Here is a 21,850-nt window from a genome sequence, read left to right on the forward strand (position 1 = left end):
GGGTCCGAGCTGTCAGCACAAAGCCCGATGTGGGGCTTGAACTCATGAACTGCGAGATCATAACCTGGGCTAAAGTCAGATGCTTAACCAACTGAGCCACCCAGGTGCCCTGATTTTCTGTATTTTCTACAGGAAATCATATTTGATTCAATGTAAGAAGAAAACCAGTAGAAGATCAATATGATAGTACAGCGATCATGTGAGAGAAAAGGAAAAGGGTGTGTGTGTGTGTGTGTGTGTGTGTGTGTGTATGAAACAGAAAGGGAGAGAGGGATCGAGAGAGAAAGCACAGAAGTAATGGCAGGAGTCAAATGGCACAGAACCTTATTATATCATAAAATAATAACTTTAAAAGAACAAATCTATGACATAAAGAAACTGAAAAGTGATATTAGAATTCTTAACGTTGCCATCTTAAAATATCTGATGGGCTTACTTAGAATTTACTATAATGGTTTAGTCCTTGTTAATTTTTCCATGACTGTGAAGATGGTCTGTCACAATACTTAGTTTGATAAAGGGTGAGGTCATCAGCTGCCCTGTGCAGAACTCTGGTATTTTACCCTGTATCCCTCCCCGGGACCGGTCACATCTCCCTGCCCCTAGCCCATGCAGCTGCACCGAGCACGGAGCCTTCCCCCGCTGAGAGCGGCTGTCAGGTAGCAGGAGCCCAGTACTTCTGATGGGACACATGGGGCCGGAGAAGGAGAGATGCAATCACCTCTATGGTATTTTTATTTACTTCTCTCTGTTTTTGAGCGTTCTCCATAGGGCCTCCAGTCAAAGACCTTCTGATCAGTTTATATTCTAAAAGGAACACAGGATCCCCTCCCAGATTCTACTCATCTCCTCTGATGAGCTTGTCACATTTACTACAAATCACTTTGTCACAAACACTACAAATAATTTTCTAGTATAAGTATGCCCGATGCAACGTTAGAGATAGACGTCCGCTGCAAAAATAATTTACTATCTGAAATTCAAATTTAACTGGCACCCTGGATTTTATTTGACAACCTGACTGTTTGAACTCCAGGAACCTCCCATTTCTGAGAAAGGTCTCAGAAAAGCCCAGAGCACGGCACAAGAACTGACTGATGTGAGAGGTGGAAGTAAGTTGTCCCTTAAATGAGAAAAGCACAAATCCTTTGAGAGGCAGTAGAAAGAAAAGCCATTCTGGAGTCTTTTTCCCCTTTATCCACAACACTGCTTCTTGGGGGGGGGCGGGGAGGAGTCAGCCTGTGGTCCCTCTCCTTCCCCTAGTACTTCCGGGCAAGGATGTGCAGATTGTGTATTAACAAGCGATTTCAGCACAGAACAGTTGGCAGGCGGTGAGACTGTCATAGCGAGCAGTGGACCGGACACTGAGAAAGGGCTGGGTGGGAGTGGTGAAAACAGGAAACAATAAAAGACAGAGCAATACACTGTAGGCACAGGGCAGACCTTCAAATTACACTTACTTCATGAACATAAACACACACAGAAATATGCCCATGGATGATTGACATTTTTTTTTTTTCATTTTATAAGTCAACCTTATTTGTTAACCTCATCTGTGGCCGCTCTTGTAGAATTTCCTGGTGAGCAAGAATGTGCACACCCACTATCTGGTTGGAGACAGCCAGCCGAGGCCAGAGTTGCTGGGTTCCCTTCCGAGCCTTCCAGCCAGGGCACTGTCTGGAAGCATCTCCACCTCTGATCCTAACTAGTGTTTAACTTCTACTGGTTTCTTACAAATTGTTACCTCAACTTCACATCTCTACTTAGTAGGATTTTTAACTCAGGTTTGAGGACCTGTTTATTCTCAAGCCTGCAAAAGTTCTAGGCTGAATGGTAATTACTGGCAGTTGATGCACCTAGAACTAAAATTGAATACTAAAATATTCTAGCACAGGCTTTTCCTTCTGACTTATTCATTATTATTTACCATGACTCTAAGTTTGATGGTCTTCTAATAGAACCACTCTGTATTAGAGTTACACTGAATTCAATCATACAGTTAAGCCTAGTTAAAATGGAGGGGATTTTCTTCTTGGACCCAAATGTAATAAATATATACATATTAAAACAGCACGCACTGTCATGTATGACTCAGGGCTATATTCTTATGCATGCTTCAGTGTCATGGACACCAGTTAAGCTCTTCTCTGCCTCTCTACCTAAAATCTGATAAAAATATGGTTTAGCTTTACTGTACTTTAGAGGGAAGAGAAGGTGCTGTCTACATATGATAGCAGGTTTTAAAATACTGACACCTGTCTTTGTTATAATGAAAGAAAACTCATAAGATGTTCGATTACTATTACTGAATCATCCGTTTCTTCCCTTTTTTATTACAGTGATGTTTCAGGTCTTTGGGGATAGTGATTTTGTGGATATCTTGGAATTTAAAAATGCATTCTAATTGTGATGCTTAGCAGTTATTTGCTTAACGGTCACCCCTAAAAGTCTGAGCCTGATTGTGGCCTGTAGGAGCTGGTGGGGGGAGTTTGTTGGCTGCTAGGGTGCTGTGTGGGGATTTTATAAAGACCCCTCCCCCCACCTTCCGTGCTGTCCTTTCTGGACCTGTAGTTGAAGTTTTTCTGTTGGTGCCAGAGATGGAGACAGACAGAAGGGCTGTGGATGTGGCCTAAGCTTGGGGACAGAGGCAGGCAGGGAGGTAAAACTAGTCTTTGTAGGGCATGGGTGGTATTTTGTTACTAGTGACTATGTGATAACAGCAGGACATCATGCGTAGTCTTTTGGGACAGTCGTTCTGTAGCCCTGGACCCAGAGACCAGGCTTGTGGTGGCGTGGTGTCCTGGAGGACCTGGGAGACAGGCGCTCTGCTCACTCACCAGTGCTGCTCTGAATGGTCCTCACGGTGGTGGTGGTGCGCGGTGGGGAGGAGGACCTCAGGGACACGCACTCGTCGTCCTGGGAGCAGCCCTTCTCAATGGCCCGCACGTAGCTGTGGCTCCGCATGCGGAAGCAGCCGGGCATGGGCAGGTCCAGGGCTTCCACCGCCTGCGACTCCAGCTCGCTGAACACGGATTCGCACACGGACTCGAACTGCCCGTTCACTTCCATCTCGCTCACCTGCGGGCAGAGACGGGGTACCATCACTTCTCCGACCTGGCGGAGAAGCACCCTCTCATTCTAGCATCTTCTCCGAGAAAGCCCCATCCGATTGCATTCAACAGATGTGTTACAATTCATAATTGAACTGTTTATAAGCCCAAACAGTCCATTAAATTCTAAAGAAAAGCGCTTTATTTTCAGAATGGAAGAAGTGTGGGGCTGGAAAGTCTTATTCCAGTGCATGCCTAGGTGTCAATTCTCCTTATTTATAAACCCAAACCTAGGGACAATTTTATCAGTCCACGGTGAGAGTGGAATAGTTTTTAGTATAAACATTTTAGAAACTAGTATCTTTATTATTGTGCTTTTGCAAGTAACTGGCTTGTCAAATGATTTCAGTGTCAAATTCAGCTTAATTTAGTGCAGAGTAAGAAAACAGGCCCTATATTTTCTGGCAAGATACTATTCTTCTGCACAAAAATAGACCAAACCCAGATATGTCAAAATCTTGAATAGCACTATGGAGATTTTTAATCTACACACTAGCTTAAGGCCTCATTCTTCTTTATAAAAAGCTGATATGGCCCACAAATTATTTATAAATGTATCTTAAATCTTCCAAATGAAATCTTTCTTTTTTTTTTTTAAAGGAGATCAGTTTTTTTTTTTACTTATATTCCTCTGCCCATAACTTACATTGGGTTTGAGTACCACCTAAAAGAGGGAAAAAAAAAAAACCCACCCCAAAACCAGACCAGGTGCCCCAGAATTTCTCTCACTTTGTAGATGATTTGAAAGAGAGCATGGAAGAATGGGAGCATTCTTCAAATTTCTGCCACCCTGTAGAACTTTATGTTTAATTTTCCTAACATTAAATTAATGAGTAATTAAGAATTTATTAAGCAGTTAAACTACAAGTAAGCTTAAAACAAATACTGAAAAGGATTATGATTTCTGTCTTCTTTCATTTTCTGTTGTCTGAGGATATACTCCGATAATGGTAAATTTCTTTAAACTTCATGTAGAAGTGACTAGTTACCATAAGGCATATCAACTGGAAAAAGACATGCATTTCTTAACAATTCCTTACAGCTTATCTTTATAGCTTAAAATAGGACTTTCATGTACTTTATTTAATTTGATATAAAATCCCTGCATGTTTTCAAGGCTAATAATTATATATGTCCATATTAAAAAATTAAATACATATATATATCTCCTGGATGTTTAGGAAATTCTTGGAGATACATTCACAGGTAAAGGGACATAATATTTGCAATTAATTATCAAATAGAGAAAGTGAGCAAATGAGTGGAAAGGAATATGAATATGAATCTGGATCAAGGATACATAGGAGTTCTTTGTCTTTTACAAGCAACTTTTTTGTAAACTTGAAATGATTTCAAAGTGAAAAGTAAAACTATATTTGTGTGTGTGTGTGTGTGTACACATGCACATATACATTTTCCCCTATTGATCAATATGCCAAACATCACAAAGAAATGCTAAACCAAGTGAGCCACCCAGGCACTCCAAACCTTTTCCTCTTTTAATGGAAAATAGTATCACAAGGATGCAATCTGGACACCAGAAAGCTCTACTGTCATGGCTACCGTGTTGGTCATTGTTCAGTGGGCAAAACTGGGCCTTTTGATGGACGAACCTAGCGAATAGGTCTGATTAAAATTCAGACTTCAGAGTTGTTTTTAAAAATGCTTATTTATTTGTTTGTTTGTTTGTTTATTTAGAGAGTGAGAAAGGAAGGGGCAGAGAGATGGGAGAGAGACCAAGCAGGCTCTACACTGGATCCCATGACTGTAAGATCATGACCTGAGCTGAAATCAAGAGTTGGAGTTTAATTGAGTCACCAGGTGCTTCCAGTCTGCACAGTTTTAATGTAACCCCTTCTATATTATGTTTATATTTATACCTTAATTCCATACTAAAAATCCTGGTTCTCAGGGGCATAGGAGATGATAGACTTGGGATATTCTGCAATTATTCATTTGCTTTTTTCGTATGCACAACCATTTCAGAATAGCATACTAATAATACCATGCCAGTATCATTATTGAGAACAGTTAATGATTCCTTTTTTTTCCCTTGTATGCACTCTCTATTCTTTCGTCGTTTAAAATAGTTGTGCTGTATTTACATTCTCAGAGTGCATAACCTACATGTTCTCCCTTGCTTTAGCCCTCATTTAGTCTCTTATAAATAACTATATATTTAATGCTTGCTAGTACTTTTTCATAAAAAGATTATTCTTTATCAAAATTCTACAAATATAGGTCAAAAAGTTCTAGATGGCTTATAAAGAAAAAGAGCAAACACCTGACCCATCTTGCCCCCATTCCACCAGATTCTCCCCCCTCAGAGGCACGTTCAGTTCCTTCAACTGGATCTTACGGTATTTCCATTCAAATTTCCAAACACTTGCTTATGTGGATCTGTTGCTGTGTTCAGAGACTTCTGATAACCTATTGGTTTCCTTCCTGCCCTTAAAGCATTACCCTCGGAACCTCTGATGTTCTGTTGCAATCTATGGCTGCCCAGCCCACTGCTGTCCTGGGCTCTCTCTTATCACTGTGGGGGTGCCCTTCATTATCTTGACTATTGTGAAGGCCATTTCCTCTTCCTTGTTTTATTCCTTCCTTTCTGTGGAGCAAATCTCCCAGTGCTTTCCCAGACCAGGCGGCTGCCTTGCATTGAGGAAATGTCTGTCTTCCACTTCCACTGTTAAGCGAGAGTGTGCTCGCATTCTAGCCTGCATCCCTTCTTTTTTCAGATGTTTTCAGACTTTGCTCCTTATCTCTGAGCCTCCATGTATGCTAGAGTTTGGGAAAGTGGATGCCTTTCTCATTCCCGAGCCTTTCCATTATGAACTGGGTTTTCCCATCCCCTTCTGAAAACTTCTAAGGATCTTCTTGTTTCAAAAGAGCTAATAGTTCACCATGATGTTCCCTGTGAGAATATTTCTCCTTTGACTGTGGTGGGTACTGGAGGCACCCTCTCAATCTGCAAAATCATGTCTTCTAGTTCTGGGGCCATTTCTTGAATTATTTCATTAGTAATTTCCCTCCTTTTACTTATTTCTTTCTGGAACTCTCACTTGTCAGATGTTAGAATCCAAAGAAGCTCAAAGAATTCCAAGAACAAAAACATAAGGAAAAATAGACTGATACATTATAATTTCCAAAGCAGTACTGATCTAGAGCAAAGCTGGAGGACTCCCTGATCTTAAAATTTATAACAAAACTCCAATAATCAAACCAATTTGGCACTGACATAAGTCCTGGCATATACGCCAATGGAACAGAATCAAGAGTCCAGAAATAAGTCCATACACCTGTTCATCACAGTTCTTATGTCTGGTCATTTGGGTTGCCTAAAGCTTATTGTCTAGTAGAGTCTTTAGGATGGGCTCATGGAAGCGACATTCCTCGCATTCATTTACGCTTACAGGAGTTTGCCTATGTCTTTTTCCCCCTTCCAAGATTTTATTCATATATTTTAAAAAGATTTTTTAAATGTTTATTTTAGAGAAAAAGAGTGCATGTGAGTGGGGAAGGCGCAGAGAGAGAGAGAAGGGGACAGAGCGTCGGAAGTGGGCTCTGTGCTGACAATGGAGATCCCTAAACAGGGCTCAAACTCACGAATCATTAGATCATGACCTGATCTGAAGATGGACACTTAACTGACTGAGACAACCAGGTGCCCCCAAGATTTCTATATTTAGATTTCTATTTTTCATAATGAATGAAATACCTCATTCACTTGCTCTTATATTCCCTCTAGTCTAATCTTCATTTCTGAGATGATTTTTCTTTTACTTCTAATTCTTCCCTGAGTTTTATGACATTATTTTAAAGTTTTGGAAATTCAGATACATCATTTTCTCTAATGTCTTATCGTGTTCTTAATGTTGTTTAGTGCATTTTAAAATACAGTTGACCTTGAACAAGCAACATGGGGATTGGGATATTGACTCCCCATTTCTGCTCAGTTGAAATTCCACATATAACTTTTGACTCCACAAAAATGTAACTATTAATTGCTAGAATTTCTATTGATAACATAATTTAGTTAATTAACACATATTTTGTATATGTATGATACACTATATTTTCACATTAAAGTAAGTTAGAGAAAAGAATGTTATTAAGAAACTCTTATAAGAAAAAATACAGTTATAGTACTGTACTGTCTTTATCGAAAAAAAAAGCCATGTATAAGTGAACCCATGCAACTCAAACCCATGTTTTTCAAGATCAAGTGTAATGTGTTACAGTTTTGATCTATTTTGTGGGTATGTCTTTCTGCATGCCTTCATTTTCTGGAGGAGTGTTATTCTGTTCCTTATTGTCCTTTCTTCTTACGGTGATGTTGAATGTGATTTACTGTGGTGAATTTTTTGTTCTTCATTGTTTTTGTAAAATTAGTTCTTCTGACTTTGAGAGGGTGGTATGTTCAAGATATCCCCCTCAACTTTCCAGGACTTCCTCTTTTATTTATTTTTTTTTAGCTTTGCAATATTTCCTGATTCCTTTGCTCCTATCCCCAACTTTTACCTGGGCCTTTTCTTTTCTTCTTTGCTACTGTCTTTATGTTGTTCATATTTGATTCCACTCCCATCTGTTTCTTCTCAGCCCTGGGCCCTGTCCTGGAAGGAAACACTGGCTGGTTGATTTCCAGTGTCCATACAGGCCCAGACTACTCTAGTCTTTTTTGACCTAACTGCAGGCTCCTTGAATTTATCTATTATTAGAGAAGGCAAATCCCTCCCACTTTCAGCTGCTGTTATCAAATAGGAATCCTGAACTTTCCAGTGAATACCTGTCGCTTATTTTACTTTGCTCTGCTCGAGTCTGTCACATAAGTCACTGTTTCCTCTATGTCTTCTTACACAGATGTGGGTGCTGTGGCTTATAGCTACTTGTGGTTTGTTCTCATCCATGTACATTTTGGGTTCATGGAATGTCCTGTTATACTTCATTTTATTGTAAGTGTTCTCCATGACTTTTGGGTTTTTTATACCTAGTTGCTCTGTCTGCTTTTATATGGAGACTTGGGGAAATTCAGACACTTAAGTCACTACCACTGTAAAATTGTACAGGATGATTGTACTGTAATTTATTCAACTACTCCTTCATGGATGATGATTCAGACATGTACTTGGAGACTGTGCATTCTTGTGCATTTATCTTTATATACTGGTGCTTTATTTCTGTATTATAGAGTGCCAAAAGTGCGATTCTTGTGCCAAAAGATTGTTTTACACGTTTGTAGATTTTTACAACTTACAGTAATTGTGGCAATTCACTCCACACAGCAAGTAAGCCAGAGCTCATTTCTCAGCATGCACACTAGAACTGGGTGTTAGCAGTTTTTGCAAATCTTATAGGCACTTTTTTGATTTGTCTTTATCAGCCTGCTAGTGTGTATAAGTATTTTTTTTTGTATATTTATTGACTTTTGTATTTTTTCCCTCTGATTTGCTATTTCATAAGATTTGCCTTATGTTCTTGTAGGCTGTTTTTCTTTTCTTACTTATTGGTAAAAGTACTTTAGGCAACCGGAACATTCACCTATTTTCTTGATATGTTTAAACACCCCCCCGATGAATTGCATTTTAACTTTATGCTATCTTTTGTCAGAGAGAAATACTTAGTTTTAGTTAGAACAGATGTCAATCGTTCACTCTGTTTTCTAGAATTCTTATTTTGTTAAAAATTCTGTCAGTCTTACCACAATATCATACATATACTCTACTAATTTTTATTTTTATCATTTTGTGTTATTGTGTATACTTAAGATCTATTTGGTTTTATTATATGGGAAGGACTGGTTTAGTGATTTCTAGTATATCATGGAGAATTTACTTGAATTCTCTGGACCTCACTTTCCTCATCTATAAAATGGGGATAATGATACCTATCTCCAATGTATGCTTTAAGGATAAAACACTTAAAATACCTATTATATTTCTAGGCACGTGGTAGATACTACATAAATAGTGGATGTTATTCTGTGAGATAGTGTAGTGGGAAGAATGAAACAAATTACCCTAATTCTCTAGCACTAAATTTCATAATGGTCTTTTTTATAGCTGATATGAACTTACTGAGAGAATATGAAAAGCTTCTGGTATACATCAGGTAAGCACTACGGGATGGCTGTTCCACTGTTATCATTTCCACTAGTACTATTATTAGCAAAGTTGCCATCAATACCCCAATACTAGCAGGCTTTGAAGAAACTTATCAGTTAGGAGTCAGGACACTTGGGTTTCTAGGTTCTGTTGCTGACCATATTCAAAGACACTTAATTTATCTGAGTTTTAACTTCTTTGTATATGTACAACTAAGGGACGGGCTAGGTCACAAATCTCAGCTAAACTGCTGGTATTACCACTGAACATCATAACTGTGTACTCACTTTTTTTTTAAGTTTATTTTGAGAGATAGAGAGAGTGCAGCAGCAGAGGAAGAGAAAGAGGGAGTAAGAGAATCCCAAGCAGGCCCTGTGCTGTCAGAGTGGAGCCCCATGTAGGGTTAAAATCCAGGAAGTGGTCAGATCATGACCTGCACTGAAAGCAAGACTCTGACCCTTAACCAACTGAGCACCCAGGTGCTTCTTTCTACTCACTTTTAAAAAAATGATGTAGGGGTGCCTGGGTGGTTCAGTCAGTTGAGTGTCTGACTCTCCGTTTCAGCTCAGGTCATGATCTCATAGTTTGGTGGGTTTGAGCCCCACATTGGACTCTGTGCTAATGACATGGAGGCTGCTTAGGATTCTCTCTCTCTCACTCTTTCTCTCTCTCTCTCTCTCTCTCTCTCTCTCTCTCTCTCTCTGCCCCTCCCCCACTCATGCTCGCTCTCTCAAAAATAAATAAACTTTAAAAAATGATGTAAAAATCCAACACATTGCCAGACAAAAGATGTCTGTGGGCTTCTGGTTTACCAGTCCAGATGAAGATATTTGAGAATTGGACTTGAAGTGAATGAAGACATAAATTAAGCTCATTTGGAAATGACCTAGTTATTATACCAAAAATGTTTTTAAAATGTGACTTTCAAAAATTCTTTCTTCTCAAGCTTTACTTTAAAAAGCCCCCATTTTATTAAATGTATATATAGTTAAGAAATATAGAAAGGGAATAAATATAGGAAAAGTGCAGTTTTTCTGTCATGCGAGCACAATCTGTTTTTGGGGCTATTTTGCCTCTATGGGGGATGAATGGCAGAAACAAACAGTTTCTCTAGACAAACAGTTACTCTAGACAAATATCTTTGCTTACAACATTTTACTTTGATCTTTCCAGGGGCCTTTGATGACTAACATACCAGGTTTAAAAGGGAAATAGGATATAATGCATTTAAATTCTATACTCTTAGGGCTGCTACTAAAGGTCTATAAGAGAGAATATCCCAATATCATAAAAGCCAGCCACTTTTTGAAACGTCTAGAATATATATGGTAGTATTGCTTTGAAGAAGAAACTATTCTCCTTTGAATAATGACAGTGTTGGAACTGCGACAGAAAGTCTGAAATTATCTGATATTGTGTTACTTAAAAATTGAATATGGAACTAGAAAAAATGTGTAACATTAGGAATCCATTTTGGATAGCTATTTTGGATGGTATTTTACTCCAGGCAAAATGATGATACCATTGAAATGCAGAGCTTGACCTCCTGTAGCATCAGGGCCCACATGCATTTCTTCAGTGATTTGTTGATGTCTTACGAGGCTGTCACTAGGAAGGTCAGATCTGTGGCAAAGGGACCCAAGTCAGGCAGCTGCATGGATGCAGTGTCCTGATAGGGGAAAGTAGCATGCTTCTCCTGTCTTGAACATTAAAAATGTAAACATTTAAAGTTGTGAAAGCAGTGAATGGGTATAAGCATTTTTCAACAATTTTTAAAATATTTATTTATTTTTGAAAGAGAGAGAAAGAGACAGAGTGCGAGGTGGGGAGGGGCAGAGGAAGAGGGAGACACAGGATCCGAAGCAGGCTCCAGGCTCTGAGCTGTCAGCACAGAGCTGGATGCGGGGCTCAAACCCACAAACTGTGAGATCATGACCTAAGCCGAAGTTGGGCTGCTTAACTGACTGAGCCACCCAGGCAGCCCAATAATTTAAAAAAATCATTAATGTATTCTACATGTATGACTGCTGGATTTATAGACTATTTTATATTTCCGGAAGGCTATGTGACCATGAGGCTGTCTGGAATAAAGATTAGTTTAAATAAATTTTAAATATTATTTTGCTTATTGTGAAAAAAACAAAGACTGACAAGTCAAAATATCACCAAATGAGGCACCAACAGTTTCCCTGAGGGCTGGGATGATGAATATTATTGGGCAGAATTAGCAGCACAGATAGGCATGCATGCTCTTGGAGTCTTGTCTAAAGGAAGGAAATGTACAGTAGGCAGATAATGCCAGCTCTCCCCAGTTCCCACCCTGCTCTGCTCTCAGAGCCTTGCTATGGTCCCTGCCTTTACTTTTCAAGAACACATTTATTTATTTATTTATTTTAAAGTTTGTTTATTTTTGAGAAACAGGGAGAGATTGTGAGAGCAAGTGTAAGCAGGGGAGAGGCAGAGAGAGAGGGAGAGAGAGAATCCCAAGCATGTTCTGCCCCAGTAGCACAGAGCCAGATTCAGGCTCGATAACACAAATCTGAGATCATGACCTGAGCTGAGATCAAGAGTCAGACACTTAACTGATGGAGCCCCCCAGGTGCCCCTCCACAGTGCACTTAGATGGGGCGCCTGGGTGCTCAGTTGGTTGAGCATCCAACTCTTGATTTTGGTGGAAGTCATGATTCAGAGGTTGTGGGATCGAGCCCTCTGTTGGGCTCCACACTGAGTGCAGAGCCTGCTTAAGATTCTCTGTCCCTCTGCCCTCACCCCCAACCACACAGGTTCTCTCCCTAAAAAAAAAAAAAAAAAAAAAAAGAATGCATTTAGAGTAAAGAGCTCTAATTTTATGGTACGAGGGACAAAACAAGAGCAGTGTTCCTATTTCAGGGTCTCACTCTGATAGATCAGAAATGCTTCAGTTTTTAGCCTACTGTTCAACTTCAGTGCTTGGCTCACCAGCACCACCAACACCTACATGCCTACCACCACCACCCTCACCACCAGCCTCCCTGTCATCACCAACATCAGCACCGTCCTCACTACCACCGCCACCATTTGCAGCAGCACCACTAGTGGCATTAATTCTGACCTTGGTGATCAAAACGTCTTCCAAACTAGCGTCTCTGCTTCTAGCCTTTCATCCTCTTCAATCTTCCCTATATTTTTTCTATATGAATTATCTTACATCAACGTTCTGATCATATCTCTTGCCTGCTTAAGAGCTGAAGCTTTAGGGATGTCTGGGTGGCCCAGTTGGTTGAGCATCTGAGTCTTGATTTGGGCTCAGGTCATACATAATCCTAGGGTCTTGGGATTGAGCCCCCATGTTGGGCTCTGCACTGAGCATGGAGCCTGCTTGAGATTCTCTCTGTCCCTCTCTCTTGCTTGCATTCTCTACCAAAAAAAAAAAAAAAGCTGAAGTTTTAATTAATTTTTAATCAATCCCATTCCCAGTAAATGAAATCCAGTCTCCTGGCACTTGGCATATAAGGCCATGCATTAAAAAAATACCTCCAGGGCAGAATTCAGGATAGATTTCCCATTGCTGCCTCTACAAGTATTCTGAGCTCCAACAAATCTAGAACATCCACTGTTCCTTGAATACACTTTAGGGAAGCATTTTTCAAAGTTCAGATCAAATACTAATTTATTAGAATCCCTTGGAATTTCTAGACTGCATGCCTGGAAGCTCTCTCTTTAGAATCCTGGTGCTTAGCACCCTTTTCTCCTTAGCTTCAGGATCTTGTTGACAATTTTGTGACCACAAAGTCCCATTTAACATCTGGCTACCTACATATCTTAAAGGGTGTTTTATGAAAATATAAAGCAATTAGCAGAGTTTCGGACTCAGTAAATATGCCTCTTGTACTTGCCCTACCTCCCTCAGAGTATTTTGTGGTACTCAAGTGAATAATAACTGAGGTAGCACTTTTATCTTTCTTGTATGTTCTCTTATGAGCTTTTGGTGGGAATGGATTTTGTACTATTTATCACTGAATAACTTGTATCATCTGGTCTAGTGTTCTCATTAAATATTAGCTGAATTAATAGCATGGTAGTGGGTGCCTGGGTGGCTTAGTCAGTTAAGCGTTCGACTTTAGCTCAGGTCATGATCTCACAGTTTGTGGATTTGAGCCCCAGGTTAGGCTCTGTGCTGACAGCTCAGAGCCTGGAGCCTGCTTCAGATCTGCGTCTCCTTCTCTCTCTGCCCCTCCCCTGCTTGTATTCTGTCTCTCTCTTAAAAATAAATAAACATTAAAAAATAGTATGGTAGTTATTTTTGTGATAGAAAGTTAAATTCAGAGTTCCTAAACATTATTGAGAAAACATCCTTTATTTTGTGCTTCCAGAGGAAGCCAGACCTAGCAGCATCTTCTGCTTCCCTGGTGGCCCTGAAAGCTGCAGGGTCAGGTCCTCAGAGAGTCCCCGGTTCTCTCCACCCCTGATTGTAGGTAACCCAGTCCTCTCCACTGTCTGAGACTTTGGTGGGAGAGACTGGGGGACCTTCAGCTGAATATTTTGGATATTGCATTAAGATGCCTTTATTGGGTCTTCATCCCCAGTCCTGCCGGTTCTTAGAAGTGACTTTTGTCTCATTACCAAGATACAGTATTCACCTAGGACTCAGTTGAGATAAGCAGACCTATCTTGTTTCCTGTCCTCAGGCTCCTGTCTTGATGACTTGCTTAAATCTTGTACTTTTGTGATTAGACACTGCTTCGGTGTTGCCAGTGATGTCTACCCTGTCCTTCTATCCTTCAAGAGTCTTTTCAACCTTATCCTTCAACTCCTTAACGGCAAATTTGCTGGTAGTGACTGACTGCTGATGAGTTCCCAAGGACTCGCTCCAACGCCCTTTATCCATGTGCAGAGGATCCCTTCCCTGCGGAAGACTGCTGTTACCAGGTGCTCACCTTAGGCGCACCTGATCCCTCAGTGGTTTTCTCTCCGAGGGGCCATCTCCTCACTTCATGCCCTCTGTTTCCACTAATCCTCCTGCATTCATGGCCCAAGGCCACGGTGCTCACCTGGCTGATGGTGCTCATGGCTCGCATGTAGCTCTCGTTCCTAGAGCGGAACTTTGGTGATGTGAGCAGGCCGGCAGGGTCAAGGCTGTCCAGGCTTCGGTTGATGGAGACTTCACTTACTGCCCTCAGGTAACTGTGACTCCGGATCTGGAGTTTGGGGGAGTGCTCATTGGAAATCCTAAAAGAGAAAAAAGGAGAGGGCACACTTAGTAGTCAGGGAAGTTGTAATAAGATGTGGTCACTCTGTCACTGATGTGCCACCCTAAACACTGGGGCGAATAGTATAGATGGTTTCCTGGGATCACTAGACTCTCCCATGGTGGCTCAGAAGGCAAAATTGTGACCTGAAATCCTTAAGGCCTGGCGATATTAGCAATTAAAATTCTCTTCAGCCTATGAAATAATTTCCCCATTTGCATCCTGGGAAGAAGATAATAGTTCTGACTTTCCCGCCCCAGAATCCTGTCCTAGTGGTCTGTAAGCCTTTTCTTCTTTTTAAAATTCTTTTTAAAGTTTATTTATTTATTTTGAGAGAGAGAGCAGGGGAGGAGCAGAGAGAGAGAATCTCAAGCAGACTCTTCACAGAGACTCCTGCGGGGCTCAGTGTCACAACCGTGAGATCGTAACCTGAACTGAAATCAAGAGTGAAACGCTTGACTGAACCACCCAGGCGCCCCTGTCAGCTTCTTCTTTTACCCCTTTCCTTTCTGTCGCCATCTTTTTGTTTTTGGACTTTCTAGTAACAGCGAGTGGGTACACATCTATAAGTATATCAGAATCTCTACCGATCTTTCTGTCATCTGCTTGTCTATCTAATCTTTGTCTCATTTAGTTGAGATTGAACTTAGCGGACAAAACTTAAATTTTAGCCATTAACAATGCACACATCTTTAAATCTTAATATGTAAAGAAAGTCTTTGCACACTGCACTCTTAGGAATTTTTTCAAGATGCACTTCCGAATTATAAAAGTAGAAAATGCTCATCGCCAAGCTATACAGGAGGGTAGAAAACAGAAACTGGGTCTACCTCTCCACCCGTTTCTGCTTCCGAATTCTACACCCTTAAACTACCCAGAGCAGTCTGGTGTATATCCTTCCTGCTTTTCTATACATATACAAACAATTCATTTTTAGTAAGTTTTAAAGCTTGCTTTCACATGAGATTCAGGGTGATTTTTCTTTCACTGTTAACTTTAATTTTTGCTGAAACATTTGCTTGCAGTTTAAAATTAAAGTTGATAAGAATTCCCAATTCCATTGCTGTTATTTATCATAATCCTGGAGATTATAACCAATGAAATTAGAAAAGAAAAAAGATATAAGGAATATAAATATTGTGAACTAAGAGATAAGCTTTGATTATTCATGGATTATGTAATTAATTGTATGGAAGATTAAAAAAATCAACTGAAAAACTATTAGAATGCATTCTGTCTGCCGATGGTAAAAATACTCTCCACAGTTCAAATGTCCTCTTTGTAATGTATAAGATTGCATTCATTCTTAAAGTTTGTATTAATTTTGTATTAATTTAGTTACTTAAATGTAATAGTAAAACATGATGAGACTCAATACTAAAACCTGCGAGTCTGATGAGCAGCTAGTTTTTGCAATTACATTGAAAAGGGGACCAAATTAAAACAGATCTAGATAGGGGTGCCTGGGTGGCTCAGTCACTTGGGCGTCCAACTTTGGCTCAGGTCACGATCTTGTGGTTCTTGAAACTGAGTCCTATGTGGGCTCTGTGCTGACAGCTCTGAGCCTAGAGCCTGCTTCGGATTCTGTGTCTCCCTTTCTCTCTTCCTCCCCACCTCCTGTGCTCTCTCTCTTTCAAAAATAAACATAAAAAAATAGGTCTAGAATTTAACATTGAAAGTAAACCTCCTACATTATTATTACAAAAGGAAAACTGTTCTAAAAATGGATGTTCTCAGTGGATTCTACCAGTAGCTCTCAAACATGAACTATTTGCTCTGCCAGCTGAAGCAAATATTTGCCATGTGTTTTGTGCTATTATGGTGATTCACAATGGGCTTTATAAATGCTCATGCCCCAAATCCCAACCAAACAACCAACCAACATACAAACTGAAGAATTCATTTTCCCCTGAAGATCTCTTCTAGGAAAAGAGGGACTTAGCTAGAAGCATTTATAACCTAAGGTTCACTTCCCCTTAGAACTTGAGAATCAGGTGGTAAATGTCTTTCTTTGGCTCTTTTGCAACCTGACCCAGGGCATGGATATTGTCACCATAAAGGATGGTGCTGTTCCAAATGGTTATCAGACCACCAAGGAGGCGGGGGGGGGGGACTTTCATAAATGGTGTATATTCAAAAGACAAAGTAAAAGTCCAGTGTTCTGATAAATGAAAGTCTGCTGGCTGGAATGGGGAAATGAGGCATCTTGCCACAATCATTCACCCTGGTCACTGCTTATGAAATAAGGCATAGTCCTCAAATTTCAAAGTGAAAAATCATTCAGAAAAGATTGAATAGATCTACTTTGGTGAGTCATTTCTGATAAAACAACGCATACTTTAATCATTTGCTAACTATAAGGGAATGAAGTCTTTCATCTTGCCCACTTAGTGGAGCCCACATCTGTCAATATAAAGGGTAAAAATATGTACATGTGCTGCTGATGTGGAAACACTCTTGGAAGAAACACCAGAAAATAGTGCATTTATTACTTCATTTCACTTGCTAAGAAAGGGCATGTGCATATTGAGAGGTATTAGTTCTTGTGTTAGATGGATTATTTTTCAGTGTTGGCTTATTCAAATGACATCTATCTTTTTCCATATCCGCCCCTAAATGGTTTATGCAAAGGTAATGTTTGGTGGCTTATCAGAACTGAGATTTGGGCCCGGCTGAGTCCCATTCATTATATCCTTGAAGAGCACTCAAAGTTGGAGACTCTTTCATGGCCATGGGGCCAGTGTGTCAGTAAAGTGGCCAAAGAAGAGAAAGATGCAATAATACTCAGGCTGCAAGATTTTAAACCAATGCTCCTGAGGTGAATATGATTAACTTCATAATATAGTACTAAAAGTATAACTGCATCATATGAATAAACTCTGAGGATGTGATGTGCAGCATAGGGACTGTAGTTAAGAATAGTGTGCCATGTACTTGAAATTTGCTGAGAGAGTAGATTTTTTTGTTTATTTTTTACAGAACAAGAAAGAGAGTGGGGGGAGGGAGACAGGGAGGGAGGCATAGAGAAAGGGGGAGACACAGAATCGGAAGCAGGCTCCAGGCTCCGAGCTGACAGCACAGAGCCCAATGCAGGGCTCGGACTCAAGAACTGTGAGATCATGACCTGAGCCAAAGCTGGACAGTTAATTGACTGAGCCACCCAGGCATCCCAAGTAGGTCTTTTTAAATTGACATATTAGTTTCAGATGTAGAACTTAATGAATGATTCACTATTTGTAAATATTGCTAAATGATCACCCTAATAAGTCTAGTTAACATCCATCACCACACAGTTACAGAATTTTTTTCTTGTGATGAGAACTTTTAAGATTTACTCTCAACACTTCCGAACACACAATACGGTACTGTTATCTACATTACATGCACAGGACTTCTTCATTTCATAGCTGGAAGTTTGTACCGTTTGACCCGCTTGGCCCATTTCTCCTACACCCAACACTCGCCGTTGGCAACCACTAATCTACTCTCTGTACTTATAAGCTGTTCTCTGTATTTATAAGCTCATTTTTTTGTTTGTTCGTTTAGCATCTACATGTAAGTGAGATCACAAGTATTTGAGAGTAGACCTTAAGCAGTCTCACCTTCCGCCCTTGGCAACCACAATTCCATTTTATGTCTCTCTGACTTTGGCCATGCTGGGAATCTCATACAAGTGAAATTGCGTAGTATTTGCCTGACTTGTTTCATTTAGCATAATGTTTTCAAGGTTCATCCCATGACTTAGCACATGTCAGAACTTCCTTTAAGGCCAAAGAATATTTCATTGTGTGGTTTATACTACATTTTTGTTGATCCATTCATCTGTTGACAGACACTTGGGTTGCTTCCACTTTTTGCAATGTGAATAAAACTGCTGTGAACATGGATGTACAAATATCTGTTTGAGCCCCTACTTTCAGTTCTTTTGAGGATATACCCAGAAGTAAAAATCTCTCTTTAACGAAGCATTAATCTTTCCTATTTCAATTACACTCCTAACAAATTTGGGGCAACTAAATTCCCAACAAATTTGGGGACCAACATAATAGAACTTTTTATTTCCCTCCTTAAAAGACATTCTAATGATCATTTAAAGTAAGTGTTAAGCACGTTAAGTAATATAGTAGTATTTCAGGGACTATTATTGCTGTGGTTGAAAAGAAACAAGTGATACTTATTTGGTGGAAAGTATAGTAAAAATGTGAGTATAATTTTATTGCTCCAGTAACTGCAAAATAGTAAGAGAATTAAAATTTGATATAGCATTATTGAGAATAAATTGCATCGAGATGACTAAGGCATCCAAACAAGTAATTCCATAAGCAGTTGGAGATTGCAGAAAGACTGGTGGCAATAGTGTCAGTTTATGAATCAGTGAGAAAAGAAATAATATCATCACTAGGAAAGCTGTGATGACAATTTAAATGTACTAGTTAGTAAAAAACCCATGATGGTAATGCTTAGGAGGGGGTGGAAATAGTGACCTGAAAGCTTCTTGGAGCTGAATACAGAGCGTTTTCTTCAATTTAAAAAGTGTCAGGGCAGAGCAGATGTACTTAGCTAGATATAAGTTGACACTGACAAATTGGAGCAGCTATAATTTAAGTAAAAGTATTTTGATAGATTTTTCAAAGTGTTTCATATTCTGTCTTCACTTTAGGAGAAACAAGAAACAACTAAAGACAGACTCTTAAACAATTCTTACAATGTTGATTTTCTTCTAATCCCCATTATCAGACGCTTCATGTCTCCCCTCACTACTGGCAGCCAGAAGGTCATAAAAAAGACATCCCTTCTGTGCAGTCTTCAGTTGGCGTGAACACAGCCGTCTATCCCAGCTAAGCCTTCTCTTCTCCAAGTGACGTTCCCCCTTTATCTTGTTCTCTTATGTCAAGATTTCGAGGCTGTCCCTTACCTTGATGTCAGTCCAATTTGTTATTTTCTCTTTGACAACAAAGTACCCAAAGCCAAACTTAAACTTCCAAATATGGGCTGACAAGTACAGGATACAGAATGGCTATTCTCCTCTCTTCAATAGCAGATCCTCTTGGGGTATGGCCTGAAGAAGTTCTGCATTGTTTGGCCTATAATCATGCTCTTGGCTTCTGGTAAGCTCGCTTTGGACAACTTTTAGATCTTTATATCAAATGATTTAAGTCATTCTAATTTTTAACCCTTTAGTTCCTAGTAAAGGCTAATCCTGTCATTCCCATGCAATATGCCATAAATAGATCAACTGTTCTTGCCAGTTATGTATATGTGATAACAGAAGCAAACATAGCAATACCCCAAATTGGTGAGTCTTACAAGGTCCTGTGCATTCAAGTGCTTTGCCTACAATGTCTTATCTGTCACACCAATATTATGGATTATTATAACAATTATGAAGCATTGTTATTTCTGTCTTTACAAATGAGGAAACTGAGGCTGATGAGTGTGTAAACTCAGAATCAAAAGCTAGGTCCATCTGATTTCTATAGTCTTGACCATCTTGTACCTTCCCCATAATCATGCCATCTCTTTCCTTACCCAATTACTTGTAAAGTTATTGACTGGGGTTGGGTGAACCAGTGACCTTCCAAGTTGATTCAATCCATCAGTAATATAGTTTTTGATGTTCACATATGCCCAGTCACCCAACCCATGTTTCTCTGACTTTAATTTTTTCATGCAACCTTCTGTGATCTACTGTTTTGTTTATTTTTATTTTTTAATATTTATTTTTGAGAGGGAGAAAAGGAGATGGAGACAGAATCTGAAGCAGCCTCCAGGCTTTGAGCTGTCAGCACAGAGCCTGACACAGGGCTTGAACCCATGAACTATGAGATCATGACTTGAGCTAAAGTCTGACACTTAACCCACTGAGCCACCCAAGCACCCCAAGTGATCTACTGTTTTAAATACTATCCTAAGTGCAATTACATTCCTCTGATGTGCCTGGCTCAACCATTTCAAAAAGGAAAACATAGGTAGTTTTATAAGTGCCTTGTTAGTAAATCTATCATAGTTTGCTATTTTCTAAATCGTCACAAGCCATCTATGTAAAAATTCCTTCTGGAATTTTCACATGAGTTCATATTAGATTAACTGTTTGCAATTGTTGGAATCTTCTCTTTTAAAAATTGAGATAATATTTACTTTTTTGCTGGTCCTTTTTTTTTTTTGGTTCCTAAAATATTACCAGTAGAGGTTCTATAATGTTATCTGAGTTCCTTCAAGACAGAAACAAAATTTTTATTTTTTTTTTCCAAATTTTCTTATTTGTGGCAGTTACCTGATTTTGATATATATAAAAACTAGGGCCAACTACATAAGCTCAACCTAGAACCAAAAAGGTATGTTCAAAATAGTGGTTTTGACATATGACAGTGTTCAAAATAGTGATTTAACAATTCTATACATCATGCATTGCTCACCACAATAAGCATAGTTACCATCTGCCACCATACAGTGTCATTACAATACTAATAACTATATTTTCTATGCTTTCCTTCTCATCCCTATGACTTATTTATTTTATAACTAGAGGTTTGTACCTCTTAATTGGCTTCATTTCTGTTTTGTTCATCCCCTAACCCTGGCTCTTTGGCAACACTGGTTTGTTCTCTGTATTTATAAGTCCAAGACAGAACACTTTTTAAAAATATATATTTTTAATATTTTATTTATTTTTGAGACAGAGAGACATCATGAGCAAGGGAGGGTCAGAGAGAGAGGGAGACATAGAATCGGAAGCAGGCTGCAGGTTCTGAGCTAGCTGTCAGCACAGAGCCTGATGGGGGGCTTGAACCCACGAACCGTGAGATCATGACCTGAGCTGAAGCTGGACATTTAACCGACTGAGCCACCCAGGTGCCCCTAAGGCAGAACACTTTTAAACAGTGATGACTTTACTCCAGCCAAACACCAAAGAAGAAACTGTGGTACCACTTCTACCATTCCAGTAAAGGCCGAGTGGAATCTTAGACCTCTACCCTCATGAGGCTGTAAGGAGGTGCTGTAACATTCTTGCCAACGTGCTATCAGAAAAGGCTGAGTAGGGAGCTGAGACCTTTATCCCCACGAACAATCCCGTACTATGTGGTACTAGCGGCAAGCCCGTGGGGAAGCTGGACTTCTGTCCCTGTCCAGCAAGAATGAGGCATCCCTGCTCCCTCTTGCAGACATGGTTTCAGAAGAGGCTAGTAGAGAGATCTTTTGTCATTGCGCAGCAGTAACAAGACTGCTTGTAATGTGCATCAGTGGAGATCACGTGGGGAGTCCAGAACTCCCACCCACACCCACCGGTAATGAGGAACACCCACCCCCTTCCGGTGTCAATAGTAGTTCTGTGGGGAACTTGGACCTGTATATCTAACTGGCAGTGATGAGGTGGTGCTCGCTATTGTCTTGCCAGATGATATATATTTTT

At 39.8% G+C, this 21,850-nt stretch overlaps 1 protein-coding gene across 12 annotated transcripts in view; it reads right to left on the reverse strand.

The window, feature by feature from the left end:
• Positions 1-21,850, reverse strand: part of DLGAP1 (DLG associated protein 1) — an 868,306-nt gene that overhangs the window by 175,556 nt on the left and 670,900 nt on the right. For all 12 annotated transcript variants that reach the window (XM_029921991.1, XM_029921989.1, XM_029921990.1 and 9 more), the window contains 2 exons: positions 14,242-14,419; positions 2,838-3,078 (listed from right to left, as the gene is read on the reverse strand). In XM_029921991.1, coding sequence (XP_029777851.1) covers positions 2,838-3,078; positions 14,242-14,419 — 419 coding nt within the window. The remainder of the gene's footprint in view (positions 1-2,837; positions 3,079-14,241; positions 14,420-21,850) is intronic.

This window comes from Suricata suricatta, chromosome 14 (genome assembly GCF_006229205.1).
Source record: "Suricata suricatta isolate VVHF042 chromosome 14, meerkat_22Aug2017_6uvM2_HiC, whole genome shotgun sequence".
NCBI classification, from domain to species: Eukaryota; Metazoa; Chordata; class Mammalia; order Carnivora; family Herpestidae; genus Suricata; species Suricata suricatta.